Source organism: Acomys russatus, chromosome 25 (assembly GCF_903995435.1).
Source record: "Acomys russatus chromosome 25, mAcoRus1.1, whole genome shotgun sequence".
Lineage (NCBI taxonomy): Eukaryota > Metazoa > Chordata > Mammalia > Rodentia > Muridae > Acomys > Acomys russatus.
In genome coordinates, this window is record NC_067161.1 from 44,730,035 (window position 1) to 44,753,886 (window position 23,852).

Sequence of the window (23,852 nt, forward strand, 5' to 3'; positions counted from 1 at the left end):
TTTATCCCATGCGAACATTGCTTTCTAATTGTGCCTTCCTGTCAGCCTGTGGATTCCTTACCCAATACCTAAGAAAACAGCTCTTTAAAAGGCTATGCTTCAAAATCTCTTCACATTCTACCCCAAACCTCTCCTCCCTCCTCCTCCTCCCCTTCTTCTTCCTCCTCCTCTTCTGTTTTTGAAACAGGGTCCCCCTGTTGAAGCCCTGTGTGGCCTGGCCTGGAGCTTGCTATGTAGACTAGGTTGGCCTTTAAACTCACATAGATTCACGCGTCTCCACCTCCTGAGTGCTAGGATGAAAGATGTGCGCCACCATGCCTAGCTCAGCAGTCTATGCTAATTACTACCTCTTCCTTGAAATGTATTCCTGTTTCCATGACATTGTTTTCAATATCAACCAATCTCTACCTTCTATTGATCAGTGATGTTCTCAGGCCACCGGCCATTTCAGCTCACCAGTGTTCCCAGTTAAAGTTACTGTTCCCATGCAGATGAGTAACTGTCTACCTATTAACACTATTGGAGTAAAAGAATTTCTTCTTTGCCTGCTTTGACCATCAGCCATTATGGAACAGAGGTTAGCGTGGTCCAAAGTCATGACAGTGAAGTATGCACACTGCAGTCAAGTAGGTCCCCAACAGCAGAAATGACTATAACGAGCCCATGCGCACTGCAGAGCCAAGGGTGCCGCGTATGCACGACGTATGCACGACGTATGCATGACGTATGCATGATGTATATGAGCAAACAGTGTGGGTGGAAATGATGCTCTTAGTCCATAAGGAAACAAACAGAGTCAACGGCACTGAAATCGCCACAACTCCGCAAGAAGAGGAAAAAATAAAGAGAATGGGCAGGCAGGCAGTGGGTGGTCTGTGTGGTGGGAAAAAAAAATCCAAAACAAAAATGACCAAAAAAAAAAAGAAAAAAACCCACAAAAACCAAAAGCCAAACTAAACCAAACAAACAAACAAAAATCCTAGGGGAAAAATAGGAAAAGCGTTTGCTTTCTACTTCAATACCATAAAGGATGAGCTAATGATGAACATGGCAGCACAGACATGGAGGAAGCTGCCTAAACACAGGCAGAAGTAGGAAAAATTGGTAAGAGGGCTAGAGAAATGGCCCAGTGGATAAGAATACAAACATGGGGATCTAAGTTTGGGTCCACAGGGGCACACTGCATTGCTGCCTGTAACACCAGTGTGAAGTGAGGTGCACACTGAAAGATTCTGAGAACTTGATGGCCAGCTATTATCTCAAAACCACACTTTTCATTCAGCAGGATTCTTCATCCTAAAGAAATGTAGATGAGGAACAACAGAGGAAGACACCAGACATCCTGTTTTGGCCTTTGTAAGTACACATAACCTCACATTCACATGTATAGACCATGAACACACACACACACACACACACACACACACACACACACACACACACACACACACACACACACGGGAGGGGAACAGAAACAAAAACACGTAAAAAGAACTAATTTAAAGACTCTAAGACTTATCAGTGGCCATTTTAAAATACCTTCTAGGTGAGGCCCAATGGTCCACACCTGTATTCCTAGGACTTCGTGCAGAGGCAGGAGGATCTCTGTGAGGTCAAGGCCAACCTAGTCCACATAGTGAGTTCTAAGACAACCAGGAGTTACTTTTTAAGTGGCAGTTCTGATGAGTTGAGGTTACGCTTCCTTCACTGTGGAATGTGTTCCCCTCTGAGTTCTCACCCAGGCTAACTATTCCCTAAGTATCCACTGCTGAAATAAATAAAACTAGCTCTTCTAGCCAGAGGTGTCAAAACACAAAATGCAATTAAACAAAGTGTAATGAAGCTATGTGATCTCAGGAGGGAACAAGTTGAAATCCAGAGTAAGTAAAATCATGCCCTATCTGAGGAGTATATGGAAAATAAGAACTAAATATAGATTAGGAGGGACCTTAGTGTAAAAGGTTAAATAAACTACCCTAGAAATGGTTTTGTGTTACCAAACAGTAATCCTTAGATAGCATAATTTAAGAGTACCTTTTAAGGTGTTTCCTTGTAGCCCTTAATTTCACTAACTAAGCCCCACATACTCGCCAGGTGCCTCTGCTGGCTTGCCTTACAGAAGGTGTGATGTTAATGTCTCCCACAGGCAACTGAGATGTAGCCTAGCATACCACCAACCACAAAGCCAGAGGCCTTTCTTCATCAATGAATTACTAGAAGTCAATGGTGAATTTGTATTATCATACTAGCCTAACTGCATTTAAAAAGTAAGAATTCCATGTTCAATTGTGACTGAGATTTCAATCTGAAAGAAAAGCTAAAAAGATAACAATAAAGGGTGACAATGAAAATAAAGATCATGGGTTTAAAAGATTTGAATTTTTCTTTCTGTAAAGAGCCGTGGGATTAAATGCTGAATGCCCACTCAAGTGCTTCTAAAAGGTTTATGAGAATTGTTAAAATCTAAGATTAGAAAACAATAAAGATATGTGGAGTATCACATTTAATGTATATGTGGACATTTGGGGAAAATGGAATAGTTGAAGGATACTGATGAAATGTGGAGAGCATTTTACATTCTTAAGTCAAGAAACAGGCTAATATGGAATGGCATAAAATGTAAATTAGCTTCAGGACCTAGTGTTTTAACTTGACAGCTGTTTGACAACTGCAAAACGGAAAACTGACCTCAGACAACTGCCTGAAAGCGAGAGAGCTCGAAGCTCAAGGATCTCATGGAGTGATGCATGCACGCCGTATAACTCCTCACATGGGGATAGACAAACGCAGGCTGGAATTTTATTGTCTTTGAAGGTGCTGATATCCAATGGACTTAAATTTCACAAAGGCTCCACATGACTCTACCACAATTAATGGCTCTCTCTGAAACACGATGCCATCAGTAGTGAAATAATTGTAAACACATCTGCAGCTTCCAGGTGTTTCTTGAAGCAATTTTGAGTTGACCCTCCTTGACTTTACCTTTAGCGTGCTAAAATACAATATATTCAGCCCTCTCCTTACAACTTTGAAATAGCAAGGCCCTCTGGTACAGCTAACAGCAGCTTAGCCTACAAGCTCAGCACCAAAGCTCAGCTCTCAAATCACTAAGACACCTTGCCTATTGGTTTTAGTTAACATAAAAATTGGGGGGGGGGGCACACTATTTTCCATAATTTTTATAAAGAATTCTCTTTGCAGAATACAGATATTTCCCCTTTGGTAAATGATAATATAAAAACTGTATGCCTCATTTCAGAAGCGTAGAACTGGGAGTAGGAGCTCCAAGCACCAAGAGCATGAGGAAAAACTGCCAGGTTTAACATCGTGAGTCGTTAGAGGAGACCAAAGTCCTAGCCACTGTTGAAAACTGGGCCTTGTTTGCTGAGGCCCATCATGACAACTTCTCCCTCTGCTTAGGGCTCCTGCATGCCAACCACCACAGCCCTAAAACAAGAGACCAGGCCTAGAAGGCAAGAATCGCGTGCCTCTGAGAATGAAAAGTACCACGGTGGAGAACTGAAACAGGTTCCTTGAGACCAAAGGATGACTTATAACAAACAAAACAAAACACACAATCTTATTTCTGAAAGTTGTCAATATTATTTCCCAGCCAGATTTCATTGAACAATACTCTTCTCATATACTTACCCATGTCAGAAATCTAACAGCTACTTTATAAAGTCCTTTCTTTTTCCACAAGGACATGCAAGTCAGTGACACTTCTTACAGCTCAGCTTCCCCTCTAACAGGGCTCCCTCAGGATCATACAAAGCCGACTACTTTTTTAACAGAAAAATCTATCACCGCATTCAATATTTCCATGGAAAATAGCAGCAGCAATAATTAACATTAGTTGCATTCTTACTGACACCATGCCCTTACCTCAGACCTACAGAGGATTTCAGAGTGTTAGGTTCAGCACTGGGGTACTGTATAGGCCACTAACAGTAGGTTTATAGATAAGAACACAAATTTATTTATTTGTTTGTTTAACACAAAGCTCCACTACATGGACCATGCTGGACTAGAACTCACTATACAGTCCTAGGCTGGACTCATTCACTAACCCTCAGCTTCTCAGGATTGGGATTATAGGCCTGTGTGAGCACCAGGCTTTGCCGGAACCACCTTCCTAATCTCTTGTCCATGCACATGGGCATCATATAAGAGAGCAAGCACCCAAAGAGCTGTGAACTTGAAGAGTGTAAACACCATCTCAACAGAAGAGGAGACGCACTAAGGGGAAATGAGATGAATTTGAAGAAAGGTAAATGGGTTCTTCGGAGACAAACAGGAGATGAGATGTTTTGTGCTGAATTCTGTCAGGGTGTGGTGTGGTGCCAATTCTACTGAGAACAGAGCAGTTAATCTCGGGGGGGATGGGTGTGTGCTGTGAGAACTGAGTTCCTCTGAGAGGCTCTGATTTGAGGCAGACAGGGAATTTCAAGAGCTCAAATGCTCTTGAGTGTGGAGTGGAGTTGTGCATAGTGGAATAATTCCTAGACTGAAGTGGCCATGAGCACCACGTCCTGGCACTGAAAATACTGAGTTTATTCTCTCAACAGCCTTATCTACTTGCAGATGAGAAAAATGCAGGTTCAGAAAGGTTATGTCAACAGTCCAAAGTCACAGAGCCAACAAGTGGCAGTACAGGCTTGTTGCCAGGTGGCCTGGCTCTGACTAAATCAGGTGTCACTGAGTATCTTGTGTGCCAGAGATACATGACCCTCTCAGCAATCACAGACCCAGACAGTCCCCACACTCACAGAGCTCACACTCAAAAGGAGAAGACAGCAGCAGTCAAATGCTCAGGCCTTGTGAGTTCACAAACTGAAGGAGAGCTGTACTGCTCGATTTGAGAAAGGACTGACAGACAGTGAGGTGTGTGGCAGGGACGTCTCCTCTGAGGACCCCATGGTGTTGCTAAAGATGACTTTATACATTTGTTTTATATGTGTTTCACCTGCATGTATGCATGTGTACTATGTGCATGCATGGTGACCATGGAAACCAGAAGAGAGTGTTAGATCTGCTGGCACTGAGTAAGTTGCCAGTTGGGTGCTGGGAGCTGAACTCAGGTCCTCTGGATGGGCAGTAAATGCTCTTAACCACTGAGCCATCACTCCAGGCCCTGATTCAATTTCAGTTATCACACAGACCCTTGCCTAGCATTTGCTTATCATTATGTGTATGGCTCATCTTTTCACTAGCACGCTAAGAACTGCCTGTATCCCACCTGAGTACAATGCCTAGAAGAAAGCGGAGTTTAGGAAGTCTATTGAATTGATGATACAGGCAGGAGAAAGAGATGTGGCTTGAAGAAGGTAAACCATGCAGTAGGGATTTTGTTTTTCTGCACAGAGAACAGAAGGCCATATTTGTGTTTACTTTAAGCCTCCTAGTGTTGACTTGGCACACTGCGTAAACCTGATTGCTTTGGTAAGGTACGTGAGTCCCTCCACAGTGTGCTGTCTTTTGCTCACTCTCATGATACCTCGCCTACCTTGAGCCTCAGGCTTATGCAGCATTACCATATTTGCAGTTTCCAGAATGTTCACCCATGTGTGAACAAAGCTTCTCATCTTTAGTCTTTACTCACAATGGCCCCTCTGTCTCAGAAGCTGCCCTCACCCGTGCACACCTACCTAACCTCAAATACACTGCTACTGCTCTGAGCTTCCCTGGCCTGTCAGGTGGACATGACCACACCGATGGCTTCCTTTTCACTCCTTAGGCATTTCCTGGCTTCTCTCACAGTGCCAGCACCCTTTATTGTTTTATTGCACATGCTCTGTAAAGGAGGGAGTGATCTTTTTATCTCTAGCAAAAGCAATCAATAGCTATATAAGGATACAGGTTCAGACAGCAGCAGCCAACAAGGTAAGCACTCCTACAACTTAAAGACACCCCGCCTTCCAGTTCTAGCCAAGTCACAGGCCAATGAGAGGCAGGAGACCAAAACCTTTCCTATCCCAATCATTTTAGCCTGTACTGAGCAGAATAAACGAAGTTCTTTGTGGGAACTGGTACAGCCACCTTATCCTGCCTCTCACAGGCACCAAAAGGAAATTCTTAAAGCCTGAATGCTCACTGACTGCCTACAAAGGAGTCACTCTGAAGCAAGCAATTTGACATAAGCCAGAGCTAATGAGACAGCTGGAAACTTGAAAGCAACTTTTCCTCTTGTGGGAAAACACATCAGACTTGGGACTGGGGAACCATCTATGACTCTATGTTCAACTTTAACTATGTGCTTACTTACACTTGCTATTTAGCCATTTGGTTAATCAGCCACTCAACAGCAGGTGAAATCACCCAGAGAATCCAGCCTCAGGAAATTCAGTTCCATACTCATTGACAATTCCATGAGCATTTTAATAACCAAGAGTCCAGTCTTAAGATATGTTTGTGTTTTTAAGATCAGAAGTTGTGCCTAATCCCCATTATTTTAAATTAGCAGGTGACATAAATAGCATTAGGTGAAGGATCTTTATCCATCTTAACTCACAGGCTGTTTAAAAGGTCTGTACATAGCACTTCTTAATCCTTCCTACTTGGTTCACCCAAGGGCAGCACAAGCAATGCGTCTTTCTAGACTACCACATACACACTGACAAAAGTACTTATAGACCAACCATGCTTTACTCAGCTAATAAGCATTTTAGGGCATTCTACGACATTGGTCAATGGTATTTTCCTTTGTGATAAGCTAACACATATGTATCTTCTCTACTTAGGAAATCTCAATCAGGATAAAATAAAAAACCACCTGTTTTCTTAGCAGTTCCAGTTTACACAGTATATTTTAAGATGTAAATATACTCTAAGATGTAAGCATCTGGGAATTTTATTAACTACCCAAATTTCCCTTTGGTTCCACTCTATCTCTACATTCCATCACTCAAAACCTTGGACTTCTTTGTTGCCTGTGATCAGTGCTTCCGGGAGAGATCTGGCATAGGATCTGAAGGAAATGCCATGGTGACATTTTCTTTAAGATGAATCACACAGGTAAGTAATTTCCCCTTCTCGCCAAACACTATTTTCTAAAACTTCTTAGAAAATCAGTAAGACAGGACTGAGTGGGCACAAAAAAAGTGACTATTAGGACCGACTTAAACCACTCTTCCTCACTCTGTAGAGGTTGAATAGCTTGCTCAATCCAGCCTGGACAGCCTGGGGCAGCCTGGGGCAGCTTGGGACAGCCTGGACAGCCTGGGGCAGCCTGGACAGCCTGGGGCAGCCTGGGGCAGCCTGGACAGCCTGGGGCAGCCTGGGGCAGCCTGGGACAGCCTGGACAGCCTGGGACAGCCTGGGCAGCCTGGGGCAGCCTGGGCAGCCTGGACAGCCTGGGACAGCCTGGACAGCCTGGGGCAGCCTGGACAGCCTGGGCAGCCTGGACAGCCTGGACAGCCTGGGGCAGCCTGGGCAGCCTGGGCAGCCTGGGGCAGCCTGGACAGCCTGGGGCAGCCTGGACAGCCTGGGCAGCCTGGGGCAGCCTGGGCAGCCTGGACAGCCTGGACAGCCTGGACAACCTGGGGCAGTCTGGACAGCCTGGGGCAGCCTGTGCAGCCTGGGGCAGCCTGTGCAGCCTGGACAGCCTGGGCAGCCTGGGACAGCCTGGGCAGCCTGGGGCAGCCTGGACAGCCTGGGGCAGCCTGGACAGCCTGGGGCAGCCTGGGCAGCCTGGGACAGCCTGGGGCAGCCTGGGACAGCCTGGGGCAGCCTGGACAGCCTGGGGCAGCCTGGACAGCCTGGGCAGCCTGGACAGCCTGGGGCAGCCTGGGCAGCCTGGGGCAGCCTGGACAGCCTGGACAGCCTGGGCAGCCTGGACATCCTGGGGCAGCCTGGACAGCCTGGACAACCTGGGGCAGTCTGGACAGCCTGGGGCAGCCTGGACAGCCTGGGGCAGCCTGGGACAGCCTGGGCAGCCTGGACAGCCTGGGACAGCCTGGACAGCCTGGGACAGCCTGGACAGCCTGGGCAGCCTGGACAGCCTGGGCAGCCTGGACAGCCTGGACAACCTGGGGCAGTCTGGACAGCCTGGGGCAGTCTGGACAGCCTAGGGCAGCCTGGGCAGCCTGGGGCAGCCTAGGGCAGCCTGGACAGCCTGGGGCAGCCTGGACAGCCTGGACAACCTGGGGCAGTCTGGACAGCCTGGGGCAGCCTGGACAGCCTGGGGCAGCCTGGACAGCCTGGACAGCCTGGGGCAGCCTGGGCAGCCTGGGGCAGCCTGGGCAGCCTGGACAGCCTGGGGTAGCCTGGGGCAGCCTGGACAGCCTGGGACAGCTTGGACAGTCTGGGACAGCCTGCACAGCCCAGGGTAGCCTGGGCCTCCAGTACAAGCCAGAAGCAGCATAGACAATCTCAAGGTAATCTGAGTGAAAGGTTCTACTGGCCATCCTCCAACACCCCAATTCCTATCTGTATGTGGGAGCTCAGTATGGTAGTCAGAATCACTCCAAGACTCCATTTTTAAAGTATAAATATATATTGAGGCATCAAGGGCTTTTTGTTTTGCTTTTTACATATTAAAACCTTAAAAGCCATGTGCGACTAAAGAAAGGAGTGTGAGATGGAGATAAGGAAGCGCAGTCTCACGGGCATCGGCCACACAGCTTGCTTTTCCATCAGCACCATCAGTCATCAGTAAACCAAGAGTCAACCTAATAGAAAAAACAGGGGTGGGGGTGCTCTGCAGTTGAGAGCAGAGAACCACTGGCTAATGGGATTCAGAACAAACTGAGAGGAAAGGCAAAACACAACCAAAGATCAGGACAAGAAAGAAAGAAATATTCACAAAGAGCCTCAGCTTGACCTCTGCTGTGTGTGGGAGACAGAGAGATAGGCAGGAAGGAAACGAGCCATTGGAGGCAGATTTTATCACACGCAGAGTCACAAGCCAAAACCTCTAACTCCAGAAGTCATATGGCTACCATTTGCCATCACATCTCAACTAAATGTCGGGTTAAAAAAAAAAATGTGTGTGTATGTGTAAAAATGTGTGTGTGTGTGTGTGTGTGTGTGTGTGTGTGTGTGTGTTCTGTCTGTGTGCAAGTGTGTGTGTTTGTTTGTACACAGATGCCACCAGAGGCCAGAAGAAGGTATGAGATTACATGGAGCTTCAGCTACAGAGGCTGTGGACTGGTTGTTTTGGATGCTGGGGAATGAACTCAGGCCCTCAGGAAGCAGCACTCTAGCAAGGGCTAACTACTGAGCCCTCCCTCTACCCAGCCCCACATCTTTATCACCAACCTTTCCAGAACTATACACGTAATTCAACAATATCTTTTATCTAAATCACACATGAATAATAAGCATACAGTGTGTATATCCTTGAAATAAATATATACAGATATTCACAGACATATTCCTTTACAAGCACAGTTGGGATTCCTAATGCAAAAATTCAAATGCTAAAACGCTAAAACTTTTTGAAGGCCAACAATGAAAATTCCATACCTACCTGAAAGAGTCAAAATGTAAAATTTTAGATAAAACTGTCTACAATTACCTTCACACTAATATATAAGGTGCATATAAAACAATAATAAATTTCTTGTTTGATTTGTACTCCTCAAGATATCTTATTATACGTTTTACATATACATAACATAACACACACACACATATATATATGCACAAACATAATGAAGTCAAAAATAATCAAGTTCAAAATACTTCTATAGTCCTAAGTATTTCAGATAAGGGAGGACCGAAGTCCCTGGATAAACTAAGGAAAAGAACTCTGTGTCTTTCAGTAAGACCCTAAGTGGGGACAGCTGGAAGACAGACAGCCGACTCTGAAAGTATGGCAGCCGTGGCCAAAACCTGAGCAAGCCTTTCTTTTAATAAAAGCAGCAACAGCTGACCCTGACAGCACATTGGTCTGGCTTGGGCATTCAGGGTTCTAAATCCTTCTTATCACCCAAGATATCACATGACTGTGCCTTCTGCGTAACTCCACCCCCTGCCCTCAGCAGCAGTGAGATAAGAGATCCTGAGGGCAGCAAGGTTTGCTAATGACAACAGCTGGGTTCTCTGCAGGTGACTAACTTGACAGACACTTCAGCTAAGAAGATGAAGCTGTGTGTGTGTGTGTTGGGGACGGTGGGAGGACATCTACATGTTCTAGTCCTGGTTTGGCCATTTTTCAAATGTGTGACCAATGACATCACCAAGCGTCATTTGATTTTTCTAAAACACAGAAATAAAGCCACCTCACAGACACACTACAAGAAGCAAATAAAATGACCAGTTGATATGGCTGAAATGACTTAAAAACCTCTTTATGAACATACTGTTCAAATCATCATCTACGCGTCTGCTGGCAGGACTTCACCTAGAAAGATTTTGGCAATGGATGCCAGTGCCAAACTTATTCCACTGAGATCGATCATTCTGGACAGGAGAATCAAACATAGTTCAGGGGCTATTTAGGGCTATATAAATCCAGGAAAACAGACTGCATTTAAAACACACTTTCTTCTTGACATTGTTCAGCACTGCTCGTCATTTTCCTTATATATAGACTACATTTAGTTGGAGACTCTCTGACCGTATTCAGAGATTGTCTCTGTAAACCTGGTGCAGTGGCTTATGAATGAGCCATGAGCTGAGCCCTTGAAAGGCTGAATGACTGCAAGTTCAAAGTCAATATACTTCTCATTGATTTGTTGTGCACATATGCTGTTAAACAAATCCCATCCCCAGTATTCAGTAACAGAAGTCTTCTAGAATACAACAACACAAAGCGTTATGGCTGCCTTTGTTCAACATGAAAGTCTATGGCTGCTGCTCTGGGCAGACTGTACAGTCAAAACAGAAGAGACATCAGAGAAAGGGGAAATGCAAAGAGGCATTAGATATTAATCTCATATTCACCAGGAAAAAAAAAAAACCTTCGCTTGGTTCTCCTTTCAGAGTTTAAAAGGGTATGAATTTTCTTTTACTTTAACTACCCTATAATTCAGAGTTCTTTATCCAAAGCCCTTCCTTTTTACCTCATTTCAGCCATGAAAGTCTCTCAAGTATTGTTAGTAGCAAACCAAAATCACGTTTCTTCTTGACCCTATTTTATTTACACCTCTTCGTCTCTTTCATTTCCCTCATAAAAAAATTTCAACATCTATAGGTACACTAGATCCCAAAGATAACACTCATCACACTTACCTTTCTAATTATAACCTACACTCAGACCTGAGACTATTTATGTTTTATGTCTTTCTTGCAATTTTTCTCTAAAATAAAGTCCCTGAGAACATCAATGGTTCTTTTAAAAGACAAGTCCAAGTTATGAATTTTCATCATTCATTTGATCTTTCAAAAGAGCCATTTTTTGAAATCTTGTGAACATAGACTCAAATACGATCTAATGTATATATGCCAGAGCATTATTTGACACACAGCAAGTGCTAAGCAAGGGTTACTGTCTGTGATTACTACTACACTTCTTTCCCCATTCGTCTCCCTATTAAGTGCCTTCAAAATGGTACACTACTGGCCTCTTCCTGTGCTATCAGCAGAGGTGATAGATGGGTGAAATACCTACGTCACAACCATTCATTTCAAGGAAGTTACTAGCATTCTGAAGAAGAGAATGCAAATTAATAACCAACACCAAAGTACCCACTAACGACAGTTAGAAAGCGATGTGCTGCAAATGCTATCACACGGAGGCACAAAGACCACTCAGATTCTCCAACAGGGTGAACTATGAGCAGCAGGCTGACGTTGTAAGTGGTAACGTAGGGCTCAACATGGTTGACTCTGCAAGGCTGACCACCTGGACAGCCCTGGGGATCAACAGTCAATAATCAAAAGACAGAGATACAACACAATACACAATCAAAACTCCACAACAATTCGCTGATAGCAAAGTAGCAACAAATGTAAAATGGTCTTTTAGAGGAGTGTGTGTGTGTGTACACACTGTAACTAAAGTCACAGTTACAAAGCTTTGAAGACAAAGCTGAGGCAAGCAAGGTGACCTGGGCTGCAGTCAAGTGGGCACATCAGTGAATAGAAAGGGCAGGAGAGTGGTATTTCTATTACATTGTGCTGTGAACAAGTGAAGGCCTAAGTGTAAAAACATAACTTTTTGTGCAAATTGGTACATCTGAGAATCAACAGGGAATTCTTCTTGATAACATACCAAGATCCTGAGTATAAATCTGGACACAGGACCCTCAGCTATTAATGAACAGTCAAAGACGATGAAATATGAAGCAGGAACGCTGAGGCTATAACCAGGATCTTGGATGAAGATATTGGAATGGAGTCAAAAGTAGAAATTATTGAAGTAATGGTTCTTAGCAGCGATCACTTGGTCTCCCAGAGATACCTGGCAATATGTGAAGGAACCTGGATATAGTCACATCCTGGTGGTTGGTAAAAGATGCTGGGAAACACCCTACAATGTGCAGGAGAACCTCCCTCCACAAAGCTCTACAACAAACATCCAAGAGGGGTCCAACCTGGGTTGGAGAGCAGAGACTGGAGTGCCTTGCAGTAGGATGACAGTGTTCACATACACATCTGGCTGCAGAGTGGGCCAATTTAAAGGAAAACACTGTATACAATTTTCATACTTTCTATGATGAAGAATTAATTTAACCGCCACACAAAAGAATTCTCAAAGGCGGAAGCTGGCAGCAAACAACTGACAAAAAACCCAAAGGCTCAGAAGCAAGAAAAACATCAGCCTGGCTGCTGTGTCCACAAAACAACCAAATTAGAAAACCACTGGATAGTGCCTGTTCTCTGGTGGTGCCGTGAGCAGCTCAGGCACTGCCAACTAAGATAAGTTCATTCAAACCAATGACTTCCAGAAGATGTCTACTCTAGTGTAAAATAGGAATATTTTACTTTAACCTTTTATTTAAAAGAAAACAAATCTTTGAACACAACAAATCACTTTCAGGAAGCTAACAACACAAGCAAGGAAGTGTGCAAGATTAGATGCAAGAATTTTAGCTCATTAGGGGGATGGTGGCACATGCCTTTGATTCGAGCATTCTAGGGGCTACAGGAGGGATGGTCTCTGTGACTTGGAGGACAGCCTGATCCACATAGGAAGTTCCGGGACAGCCAGTGGTGCACAGTGAGACAAGGAGTGTAAGGAACACTTTAGTTCAGCAACTGAGCAAAACCAATGAATCTTAAGTGTCTAAAAGACTACATAAAGAGAAATTGATTAAACAGATCAAAGCATACCCCCATGCAGCAGTCACTCTCCACCATGTTCTGTTCATGGTATATTCTTAGAAAGGTTTTTGTTCATATTAAAAAAAAAAAAAAAAACCACATACGGACCATATGCATTATATTAAAAAGTTATTTTTGTTTATATTTTGTCCCTGATTCTTAATAAAACATTTCATGAGAAAAAAATTAACTTGTCTTAAAAAACAAAAAACAAACAAACAAAAAAACCCCAGCAAAACAAAATGTTTTACAAATAGAATGGGAAGTTATGCCCCCTGCCCCAAAGGGCTGTCCACCGCTCCATGAATCCAGGAGATTATTTTAAGATTGTGAATCCAAAATGAACATCGTAACAGATCTTTGGCTGGCGTCTTCCCTAACAACCATTCTGTTTTTAGGAACCTGTCCTTTAAAGACAACAGGGGCCACGGGCAGTGACTCAAGTAGAAGCTGAGTCATAAAGCAGAATACCGTGTGTCATCAGTAGTAAATTGTATGTAGAAATAAACTCACTGACATAGACATTTATCAACACAACCTTCCTAAAAAGCAGGGAATATACTCCAAGATTCTTACCAAAGACTTAGGAATTCAACAGAACCCTGGATATATGGTATTTATCCCCAGGCATACATATTTGTGATAAAGCTTACATTAGCAAACCAGGTGCAGCAAAAGAGGGACATCAGCAGCAATAAAACAAAACAAAACAAAATAAATAAAACGTGATAAGTTATTTAAAATTTATGAATTGTTTATTTACGGAATTTTCCAGTTAACACCTTTAAAGTAGTTAATTGTGGCTAACTAACATACAGAACAGAGAACCCCAGAGGAGACATAAAATGAGTAAAATAAACCCAATTATAGCTCATTACATTAAATATTTCATTCTAAATTTTCTGACAATTTTTCTTTTTTAAATTCTTAGTTCATTCTACTTGAATTTACTGAGCTGTGTTTGCCATTTCTCGAGATCTGATCAGTCAAAGGCCTTCCTTCACAGTGCTCTATCTTTCAGTTGTTAAATTGAAAACACTTACGGACTGCTTTCATCCTTTGAAGCCATGCCCACTTTAAAGCCACACTCGGGTTTTGAATGGCATGTGTATACACACTACAGAACATTCTAGTGCTTTGCTTTTACATGTCAGTGTCCATGGTTTCTTGCACTCATCTCCTACGTACTGCTAACTTCCTTGTCACTTAGAAACTGAATCACATTTTCTCTCCTTAAAACAAATGGGAGAACTGCTTTTCAAGGCTTTACTTTTTTCTTTCACACAGAGATCACAGACACTGGATACAAAGAAGAAACAGGACTAAATGAATAACAGCCTGAATAAAATACAGAAAAATTAAAATAGATGTAAGATGTTATTTGAATCTTTTTATAAATGTGGACAGGATTTTTCTCCCCTCCGACAGATCCCTATGAGTAGCTAACACATTCTTTAATGTGAACACTAACATTCCAAAAAATTATATCTTTACTTAACTGTTATTTAAAAACCCAGTTCAGGGCCTGGAGAGATGGATCAGCGGTCAAGAGGACTAGCTGCCGAGGACCCAGCTTTGGCTCCCAGCACCTACTGGGTAGCTCACAACCATCCGTAACTCCTCCAGTTTCAGGAAGTCAGATGCCCTCTTCTGACCTCCATAAGACCCAGACATGCATGTGGTGCAGACATGCATGCAGGCAAAATGTTCGTATACATAAAATAAAAATAAATAAGTCTTAGTTTAGTGCCTACGGTGCTTGCTCTTTGTTCTGTTCGTACCATTTAAGACTGTTGGTAAAATGGCCCTGTACTCCTTTCTTAAGTTATGAGACTGCCTATGAGACTGCAAACAAGACACCAGTACTCCATTACTGAAAAAAAAATTACAGCTTGGGAAGTAGGCAAAACCCTAATAACAGGAGAAAGTACTATGCTGAGAATCACCACGAAGTTTTTAAAGCACGACAATGCTCCAAACGCAAGTAGATTCCAGACCACTGGAAGAAAGCTCACGACAGACACAAGAACCCGCCTGTTAGCATGTGCTCACCAAGCAAGTCCCACTCACAGCACAGGATGGCAGGGGCCAGTTACACATGGGGACGGATGTGACAAAATGTCCCAGGAATGAGGGTTATGATGTGAGGGAGATGTGGGACTGGAAAACAAACGGAGAAGGAAAATTCACCACAGGGGTAGACACTGCAATTGCTTAGTAGCAAAAGAATCCCGTCTTGGATTCTGTGGCTTTCCTCCATGTTTTAAAAATCTTCCAGAACCTGATCCACCCAGTGTAGCAAATATGCAGGTACAGAACTGGGAGCTGAGCAGCCAACGTGCACCATTCCTGAACGTTTCTAACACTGCAGCCAGGGCTCCGCTCCTGTCAGTTTCTGCCTAAATGAATGTCATTCTCCTCAACTGCTAAAAGGGTTAGGTTTTTCTTGTGTGTGCACATGTTCATCTGTGCATGCACCTGTGCGGGCACCTTTCTCGGTGCACGCACCTGTGTGGGCATGCACATACATGGCAGTAAGAGTTTTGCCGCAGGTGCTCTTTGTTCTGTCACAGGGAATGCCTAGCCAGCCATGGAGCTCCAGGGACCTGTCTGTTTCCCTGTCCCTAGCACTGGGATTATAAGCCTGCCACCATACTGGGCTTTTTTCACATGTTCCAGGGGCTCAAACGCCAGTCCTCTTGGAAGCACTGCACCAACTGGATTATCTCTCCCACTCTTAAGAGAACTGTATTCATAAAAATAAAAAAATAAATTAAAAAGAAAAGAAAAAATCCTTGAACTAACTTTTTTGGAGGGTAAGGGGTAGAAACTGTTGGTCAGAAAGTAGCTCCCAGTCAAAGTAATATCTTTAAAGTTACATTTTATTTATTTATTTATGTGTGTGTGTGTGTGTGTGTGTGTACACACCCTTCAGTGACTATGTAGCGGTCATAACGACATGCAGAAGTGAGTTCTTTCTTCCATCACGTTTGTCTTGGTAATGGACGTGGCACTGTCAGGACTGGCAGCCAGCGCCATTACCCACTGAGCCTGAATCTCACTGCCTCCCAAGTTTTATGTTTGATAATATTCTGAAGCTTAAAAATCATGTGATACTTTTTAGTTGGTTTTCCTCAATTCCCACACATTTATATTAAACATTTTCTTTGAATTTATACAATTTAAACAGCAGAAAGTAGTTAGTCTTAATGCTATGTGCGGCTCCTACTTTACAAAATGAAGGCTAGAAGCTGACAGGGACCCTGGCTTATCCTGCTGACTTAGAGTTGCTAATACCACAGGCAACGATGACAAATGGAGAAACAGACTCCGGGTGGAACCACTTATGCAAAGCGTCACAAACGGCTGAAGTGACTCAGCCTCACTATAGACTGCATTCTTCTTGTTCTTTTTTTTGAGAACTACTTCATCCTCCCTAACCCTGGCTTTGCTATAGGACTGCACTGACATTAAAAATAACCACAGGCCAGTGTGTGTGCTGTCACATGCCTTTAGTCCACGCACTCGGGAAGCAGAGGCAAACAGATCTCGGTGAGGTCAGCTTAGTGTACAGAGTGAGTTCGAGGCTAGCAGGACTACACGGTGAGATTCTGTTTCAAAAGCAACAACAACATGAAACCCTATTTGAAACAAATAACATCTTCTGAACAGTGGTCGATACCTTACGGAGGCACATGATTCTCAGCATAATCAAATTACACCCCATATTTTACAGACTAACTTCTTCTATGTGGCATCCTACGAACATTCATGCTGGTCCCTGATGCTAACTTGCATTCCTATTTCTAAACTGTGCCAACTGCTCCTGGGTGTTCTGGTGATGAGACAATTTTCCTTAAGTTTTAGCCAAGACTTTTTCACTATAGTATCTTATTTAAAAAAAAAAAAAAAACCCACAACATCAGGATACACCACAGCAGCCAGGCAAAGGAAAAAACTATTTCAGAGAACCATCTGGGTGCTTAAAATAGCAAGAAGAAAAACAATCCACTAAAAATAATGCTTAGCTATTAATGTTATGATATAATCTGGCTGTACATACCAAGTAAACAGTAGTGCTGAACTACTGGGTTTTTTGTTGTTGTTGTTGTTGTTGTTTTAAGCGGGATATGTTCCTTTAAAGCATCCTGGAGCTGGAGAGATGGCTCAAAAGTTAAGAGCATGTGCTACTCTTCCAAGACCTGAATTCAGCTCCTGGTACCAAGGTTAGGCAGATTACAACCATCTATAACTTTAGCTTAAGTGATGGGACACCTCTGCCTTCCTTGATATCTGTACTCACATGCACATAACCACATGCAGACATGTACACCTACACATAAACTAGCAAAAGTCAAATATTTAAAATATCATGGGGTGTTTTGTTTTGTTTTGTTTTTTGAGACAGGGCTTCTCTGTGTAGCCTTGGCTATACTGGAACTCAGTATGTAGACCAGGCTAGCCTCAAATTTAGAGAGATCGGCCTGCCTCTGCCTCCTGAGTGCTGGGATTACAGGCATGTACCATTACTACCTAGCAAAATATTGTGTTTTACACAGTGGTGGCTTAAAATACAGAAGTTGTACACTGTGGAATATTGCTACAATACCAGCACTTGGGAAGCTGTAGGAGGAGGGTACTGTACAGTGTGTTTAATTCCCCCTTGATAAAAAATAAAAAAAAATAAAATAAAAGGAAATAAAACTATATCTCAACAGCATATAACAATGATGAATTCCAGGAACTATTTCTGAAATAAAGAGAACACAAAGCTCTGGCAGTTTTTAATACTTTTAAACCAAGGAATCCTGGCCATTTGAAGTATGCATGCTGCTGTACTCTGAAAGTCATTTGCTTAAACAGCTACAACAACAACAACAAAACAAAACAAACCGAGACCTCCACAGGCCGCCTCTGTGCGTTCAGATGCTTCTCCAGCAGCGCCCAGGATTTGGGGAGTTCGTCAAACACGAAGGCACAAGCAGCCAGCAAGTGACATTAGCATCACGTGGCTCAGAGCAGAACTGACCTGGTTGATGGAGTTGGCCGCACAGGAGGCGAGGCCCGTCCCAAGGGAAGCAAGCAGGAAGCAGGGCCAGTCGAAAGGGCCTGGAGCCAGCGCAAAGCCCGCTGATGTGGTGCTCACCACGAGAGCTGCAACAGAAACAGAAATCCTGTCAGTGGCTGGACTTCTAGGGTAGGACGCGGGGTGCAGGAGCCATCTCCCACATATATCACATGATGATCCCAGCACGAATGCCAAAAAAGTCTGCACTCTGGGTCACCAAGGTGGCTCTGCAGGGGAAAGCTCCTGCCACCAAGGCTGACGATCTGAATTCAAACCTTAGGACCCGCAGGGTAGGTGAAAGCCAACAATTCCGTAAGTTGTCCTCTGACAGTAATGCATGTATCACAGCGCTCGCACGCGTGTGCGCACACACACATATGCGCGCACGCACATGCACATACACGCAATGTAATAATAATTAAAATCTGCATTTTCTCATTTAAAACATGTGTACAGATTAAAAGAAAAATATTTTCTTTTAAACTCCATTAAAGTCAAAGATAGAATAAAATAGGTCTTCCAGGTTCATTATTCACTTATTCATTCAACAAATATTATGGGCTATCAATTCGTGAACAGCGGCATTATAAAAGATAAAGCTATGCTCAGTGTTCTGACTACACAGAGAGATACAGGACACGTGTTAGTCATGACACCTCACAGCAGCAAACACTGCTTGAACTCCAGTAAGTAATAAAGGCAGCAAACTCTAGACAGTAGTATAGAGGCCTGGCCTGCAACAGAGGAAGTTCCTGGGGCCAGAACGGAATAAAGGAGGGTGCAAAAACCAAACCATGCACGGTAGCACCGAGGCTGCTGCTCCTTGGGAGGCCCTGGGGCTTCCTTCCTTGGCTTTAGAGAAGCTGATAAGGCCAAGAAGAGCCTATGAGAGGTATGGAGGTGAGCACCCTCCCCCACGGGTAAGAGAATCGGAAAGCTTCTAGTCAGCCACGTACTAATCACTGGGAGGAATGGAGAAAAGGAGGTGATGGGCTGTGCAATACACAGGGAGATGAGAACGCAATGTGTTCTACACGGCTAGTGGGTTTCAAACCAGGACAACTGCCACCGTGCAAGACAGAGGTTTTCAACTCCAAATGGCTTTGCACCCTGGGGAATAAGGGAAATGTCTGAAGACACTGTCTGTGTGTCTGTATGTGCAGGTGCACACATGCACTGAAGGCCAGAAGACAACACCATGTGCTGCTGTTGAAGTGCAGACGCCTTTCTAGAGACAGTGTCTCACCATAGCCCGAGATTTGAAAATTAGGCTAAGTTGCTGGTCTATGAGCCCCAGGGTCCTCCTGTCCCTGTCTCCCCAGCACTTGGATTCTAAATGTCCACCGTGCCAGGCTTTTTCTTCCTTCCTTCCTTCCTTCCTTCCTTCCTTTCTTTCTTTCTCTCTTCCTTCCTTTCTAGATTCTGGTGGTCCCTCTGCTCGCTGAATGAAGTACTCTCCTAGGACGGGAGCTAGTCTTGGTCGTCACAGCTGGGAGGAAGAGATGCTGCTGTTTTCTCGGGGTACAGGCTACTGTTCTTCTGCCTGTCTTTGGTGAGTGCACAGGAAAGCCCACAATGACTGTTCTAGTCTACTGTGAGCCAGAAACTCTAACACCTGACCTAGAGTCACCACGGAAGCTTCCTCCCTCACCGGATCCCACTGCACTTCTCTCTGGAGTAACTGGGAACAGACCACAGCCTCACCACTAACAGAAGTGGTTGGAACTGTACAGGCAACCACACTAAGACTCTCCACACTGGCTCCTCACAGAAGCGTGGGCTCCACGGAGGCTGGAGTCCCATCTATGGTTCTCTGCTCTATATCAAGGGTTATCATCATGGCAGGAGGGAAGGTGACGGAAGGGAGGTGTAAGAATTAAAGAACCCCAAATGAAATAGGTTTGGAAAAAGGTTGACGCCTACACAAGCGCACAAGGCAGAACGGACAGAAAGCACAAGAAGCATGTGCCCTGGGAAGGCGGGTGTGGAAAAACAGCAGATCGTCACAACCTGTGGGAAAGCACAGAAGATGCAAAGCCTTGGAGATGAGACTCATGAAGATGAGGTGCATTTGGGAAAGTCACAGGAGATGCTGCACGAAGAGAACAGGGCAGAACTACGGACACCAACAGGCACACGCTGGAAAGGTTGATAGCATGTCCTTCAGTCTAGTCTTATCAGCGGCTTACAGAAGTCCTTCACAGTTTTACCATAGGACAAGGCATTCCCTAAAACTTGGGTCTGATAGAGTTTCCCTGTGTATGTGGGTGTGTGCACGCGCTTGTGTATGTGCGTGTGCCTGCCTGTGTATGGGTCCATGTGCATGTGTATGTAGGCCACGGGTTGGCATTAAGCATCTCTTCACTTCCCAAAGTTCTCTCCACCTCCTTCTCCCTGCCCCTCTTTTCTTAAGCTAGGCCTCCTCACTTTGAGGCTCACAAGTGAGCTGGCCAGCAAGCCACGGGGATATTCTTGTCTCTTCCTCCCTAGGGCCAGGACCACAGGTATCACCTTCATGACAGCTTTTACATGGGTACTAGGGATCTGAACTCAGGTCTTCCTGTGCTTGTGCAGTAAGCATCTTGTCGACTGAGCCATCTCCTCAGCCTAGTTTCTAGAATTTCTAATTTCCTTTGGCTGTGGTCCATATCAGCTTGAGAGGGGAAACAAGTATGTGTGCTGAGAATACCATCCAGGCCAGCCAGCTTTCTGGGGCTAGAACAAGTACCTGAGATAATCAACGTAAGAAGAAAAAAGGTTTATTTCCACCTACAATTTTCGAGATTTTTAGTCCTTGACCAGTCCTCCACTGCTCTGGGGCTTAAGACTACAATTCATGGCCAGAATACAAGGGAGAGATGAAGGAACTGAGCTCCCACAAGTTCCTTCAAGGTCATAAACGCAAAGCCACGACCTCCCATTTTGGGGCAGGGAGGGGGCAGCCTGGGAATGCACGGCTTTTGAAGAACACTGGAAATTCAAACTGTAGCATCCTCTGAACAAGAGTCTCTAACAGCATGCTTCTCAGGCAGGAGGCCCTTCAGTTGACATAGTGGGTGCAAATGCAGCGAGCACCTGATGCTCCCAGGGGAGTTTCCTCCAGAGCAGAGGAGACAGGCAAAGGACTAAGTGGCAAAGGAGCAAAGACAGGGGTGAGAGTGCAGGACTACATAAGGGCTACAAGAGACAGGCAGGTCAGGAGATGAAGGAACAAAGGAAGGTGGTCAGACATCAGAGGCATACTACAATCCCCTCAGCTTTGGGGACATACACAGCACTGCAAGTAACAACAGGTGCACCCGAGATGGCAGCAGCAGCTGGAACAGGGCAGTACCTGGGACAGGGCAGTACCTGGGACAGGGCAGTACCTGGGACAGGGCAGCAGGCTCAGCCCTTGAAGAGCTCTTAGTTGAAAGGAAAGACCAGAGGAAGGCTTTAGCTCTGGTTTGGTAATGACTTATGATCCAAAGACAACCCCATGGTGACTCTGGACTTTGGAAGCAGTAGCTGTGGGGGGCAGGACAGCTCAGCCATGTGCTAACAGGGAGAAGTTGGCCTCTTGTCTACTGAGCACTTTCAGGGGCCATGAAGAAGGCTGACATTTCAGAGCAGAGAACAAGGCTCCCATAGGCTATGCCAGCAGTAACCTCTATAGGATCGCGTCTTCAGTTTCCACACCATACATGGCAAACCTCCACGCAAGGCAGGCATTTGTTAGTCACCTTGCTTTGTGCAAGCTGATGGATCTCTTGGTAGGTTGGGTGGCTCCTCGCATAGGGAACAATCAAAGGGGCATTGAGGACCAAGACAGCCCTGAAAACCCAGCCAGTTCTCAATCACATGAGAAGATTTCCCCCAGAGAGGATGAAATGTTGATGGTGTCACTGGGAGTGTTTGCTAGAACAAAGACTGACCAGAGGTTCCTTCTTTTACAATCAAATTAAGTAGATTGCTTTCATCCATAGCCTAAGTCAGTCAAAATAACTGGTGACTCTATTTTAAGGCCCTAAACCTTAAACCAAAAATAAACTACTTGTTGGGAGGTAGTAGTGCACTCCTTTAATCCCAGAAGAGGCAGGCAGATCTCCAAGTTCGAGGCCAGCCTGGTCTACAGAATGAGTTCCAGGACAGTTAGGGCTACACAGAGAGAGAAACTCTGTCTCAAAAAACAAAAACTACTCAGGAACAAAAACAGTTATATGAAAATCCATTAGAATATTATCAACATACAATTAGTAAACTCTAGAAACACCAAAGTAAAGAACAAATTAGAAATCTGTAAATGTAATGTTTAACTTTTTATATTGTGATGGTGGCACAAGACTGGAATCCAGCACTTGGGAGGCTGGGGCAGGAGAATCAAGAGTTGGTTGATAACCAGCCTGTCTCAAAATGAAACAAAAAAAGAAGTCAGTTACCATCACAGTAGCTCAAAAGTGCTAAAAGCAATGAAATGTCCTAAGACTTTGCCTTATTTAAAGTTGAAAAGAGCATACAACTGTAAGAAAACTTAAGATGGGAGGTGGCACCCAGCATTTGAGAGACAGAAGCAGACAGATCTGAGTTCAAGGCCAGCAACACACACACACACACACACACACACACACACACACACACACACACACACACACGAGAGAGAGAGAGAGAGAGAGAGAGAGAGAGAGAGAGAGAGAGAGAGAGAGAGAGAGAGAGAAAGAATATTTAATCAGAGAAAGAAGTATGGTCTTTTTCATTCATTCCACTATTTGACTGGGTGGGAAACCACAGAACACTTCAGATTTCTGACTCACACACAGATATTTATCCAATAAGCTGAAAGGACACAGAAAATGGTTTGGAAAAGACTGACAAAGGAAATGGAAAAGGTTTTACAAAGAAGTAACAATGATAAATTCACAGTTTAGAATGGACAAATTGTAAATGTAACACAGAGGACAATGACAGCAAGTACTCATTACTGTGCTAGAACTAGGATTTCTAAGACCTTCTAGAAAGGATCACAGGTCAACAAAGAATGTATTTACTGACTTCATCAAAGTAATTAATTTAAGGAAAAAGGATGAGAGAGTTGATGAATTGCACAAGTAACGCCAAGCAGAGCAATGTCCTTAGACAACGTGGCCACAGCTGCAATTAAACTTCACATTGATTTCTTGGGATTCATTACATGGAATCACTTTGCAGCACCAGGATCTCATTAAAACCAAGTGTAATGTATTCTTTCATTAATAACTCTTGAAATTATATTTTATATGGTAATCTTATATTCTGTCCCTTCACAAATAAACATAAAATCAATGCTGCCAGCCAACCACGACCCATTCAATCCAGGCACAGAGGTGCAGCAGTGCAAGCCAGTGCCTGAGAAAGCCCAAGGGAGAATCATACCCCCAGTCCTCGGAGCTTGACCCAGCCTTGCTGCGGAGTGGGTGGTCAGCCAGAGAACTCCACACTCCTCCTTCAGGAGAGTGAGCAGCGGCTCCACTCAGCTGCCCACCTGGAATACATGGCACCACTGAGGCCCAGTCTGTTCTGAAGCACCCACCAGACTAAGCAGCCAGGGCATCCTGTTTCT

At 44.3% G+C, this 23,852-nt stretch overlaps 1 protein-coding gene across 1 annotated transcript in view; it reads right to left on the reverse strand.

Moving 5' to 3' along the window:
• Positions 1 to 23,852, reverse strand: part of LOC127207860 (protoheme IX farnesyltransferase, mitochondrial) — a 104,535-nt gene that overhangs the window by 63,781 nt on the left and 16,902 nt on the right. The window contains exon 3 of the mRNA XM_051167236.1: positions 18,239 to 18,363. Coding sequence (XP_051023193.1) covers positions 18,239 to 18,363 — 125 coding nt within the window. The remainder of the gene's footprint in view (positions 1 to 18,238; positions 18,364 to 23,852) is intronic.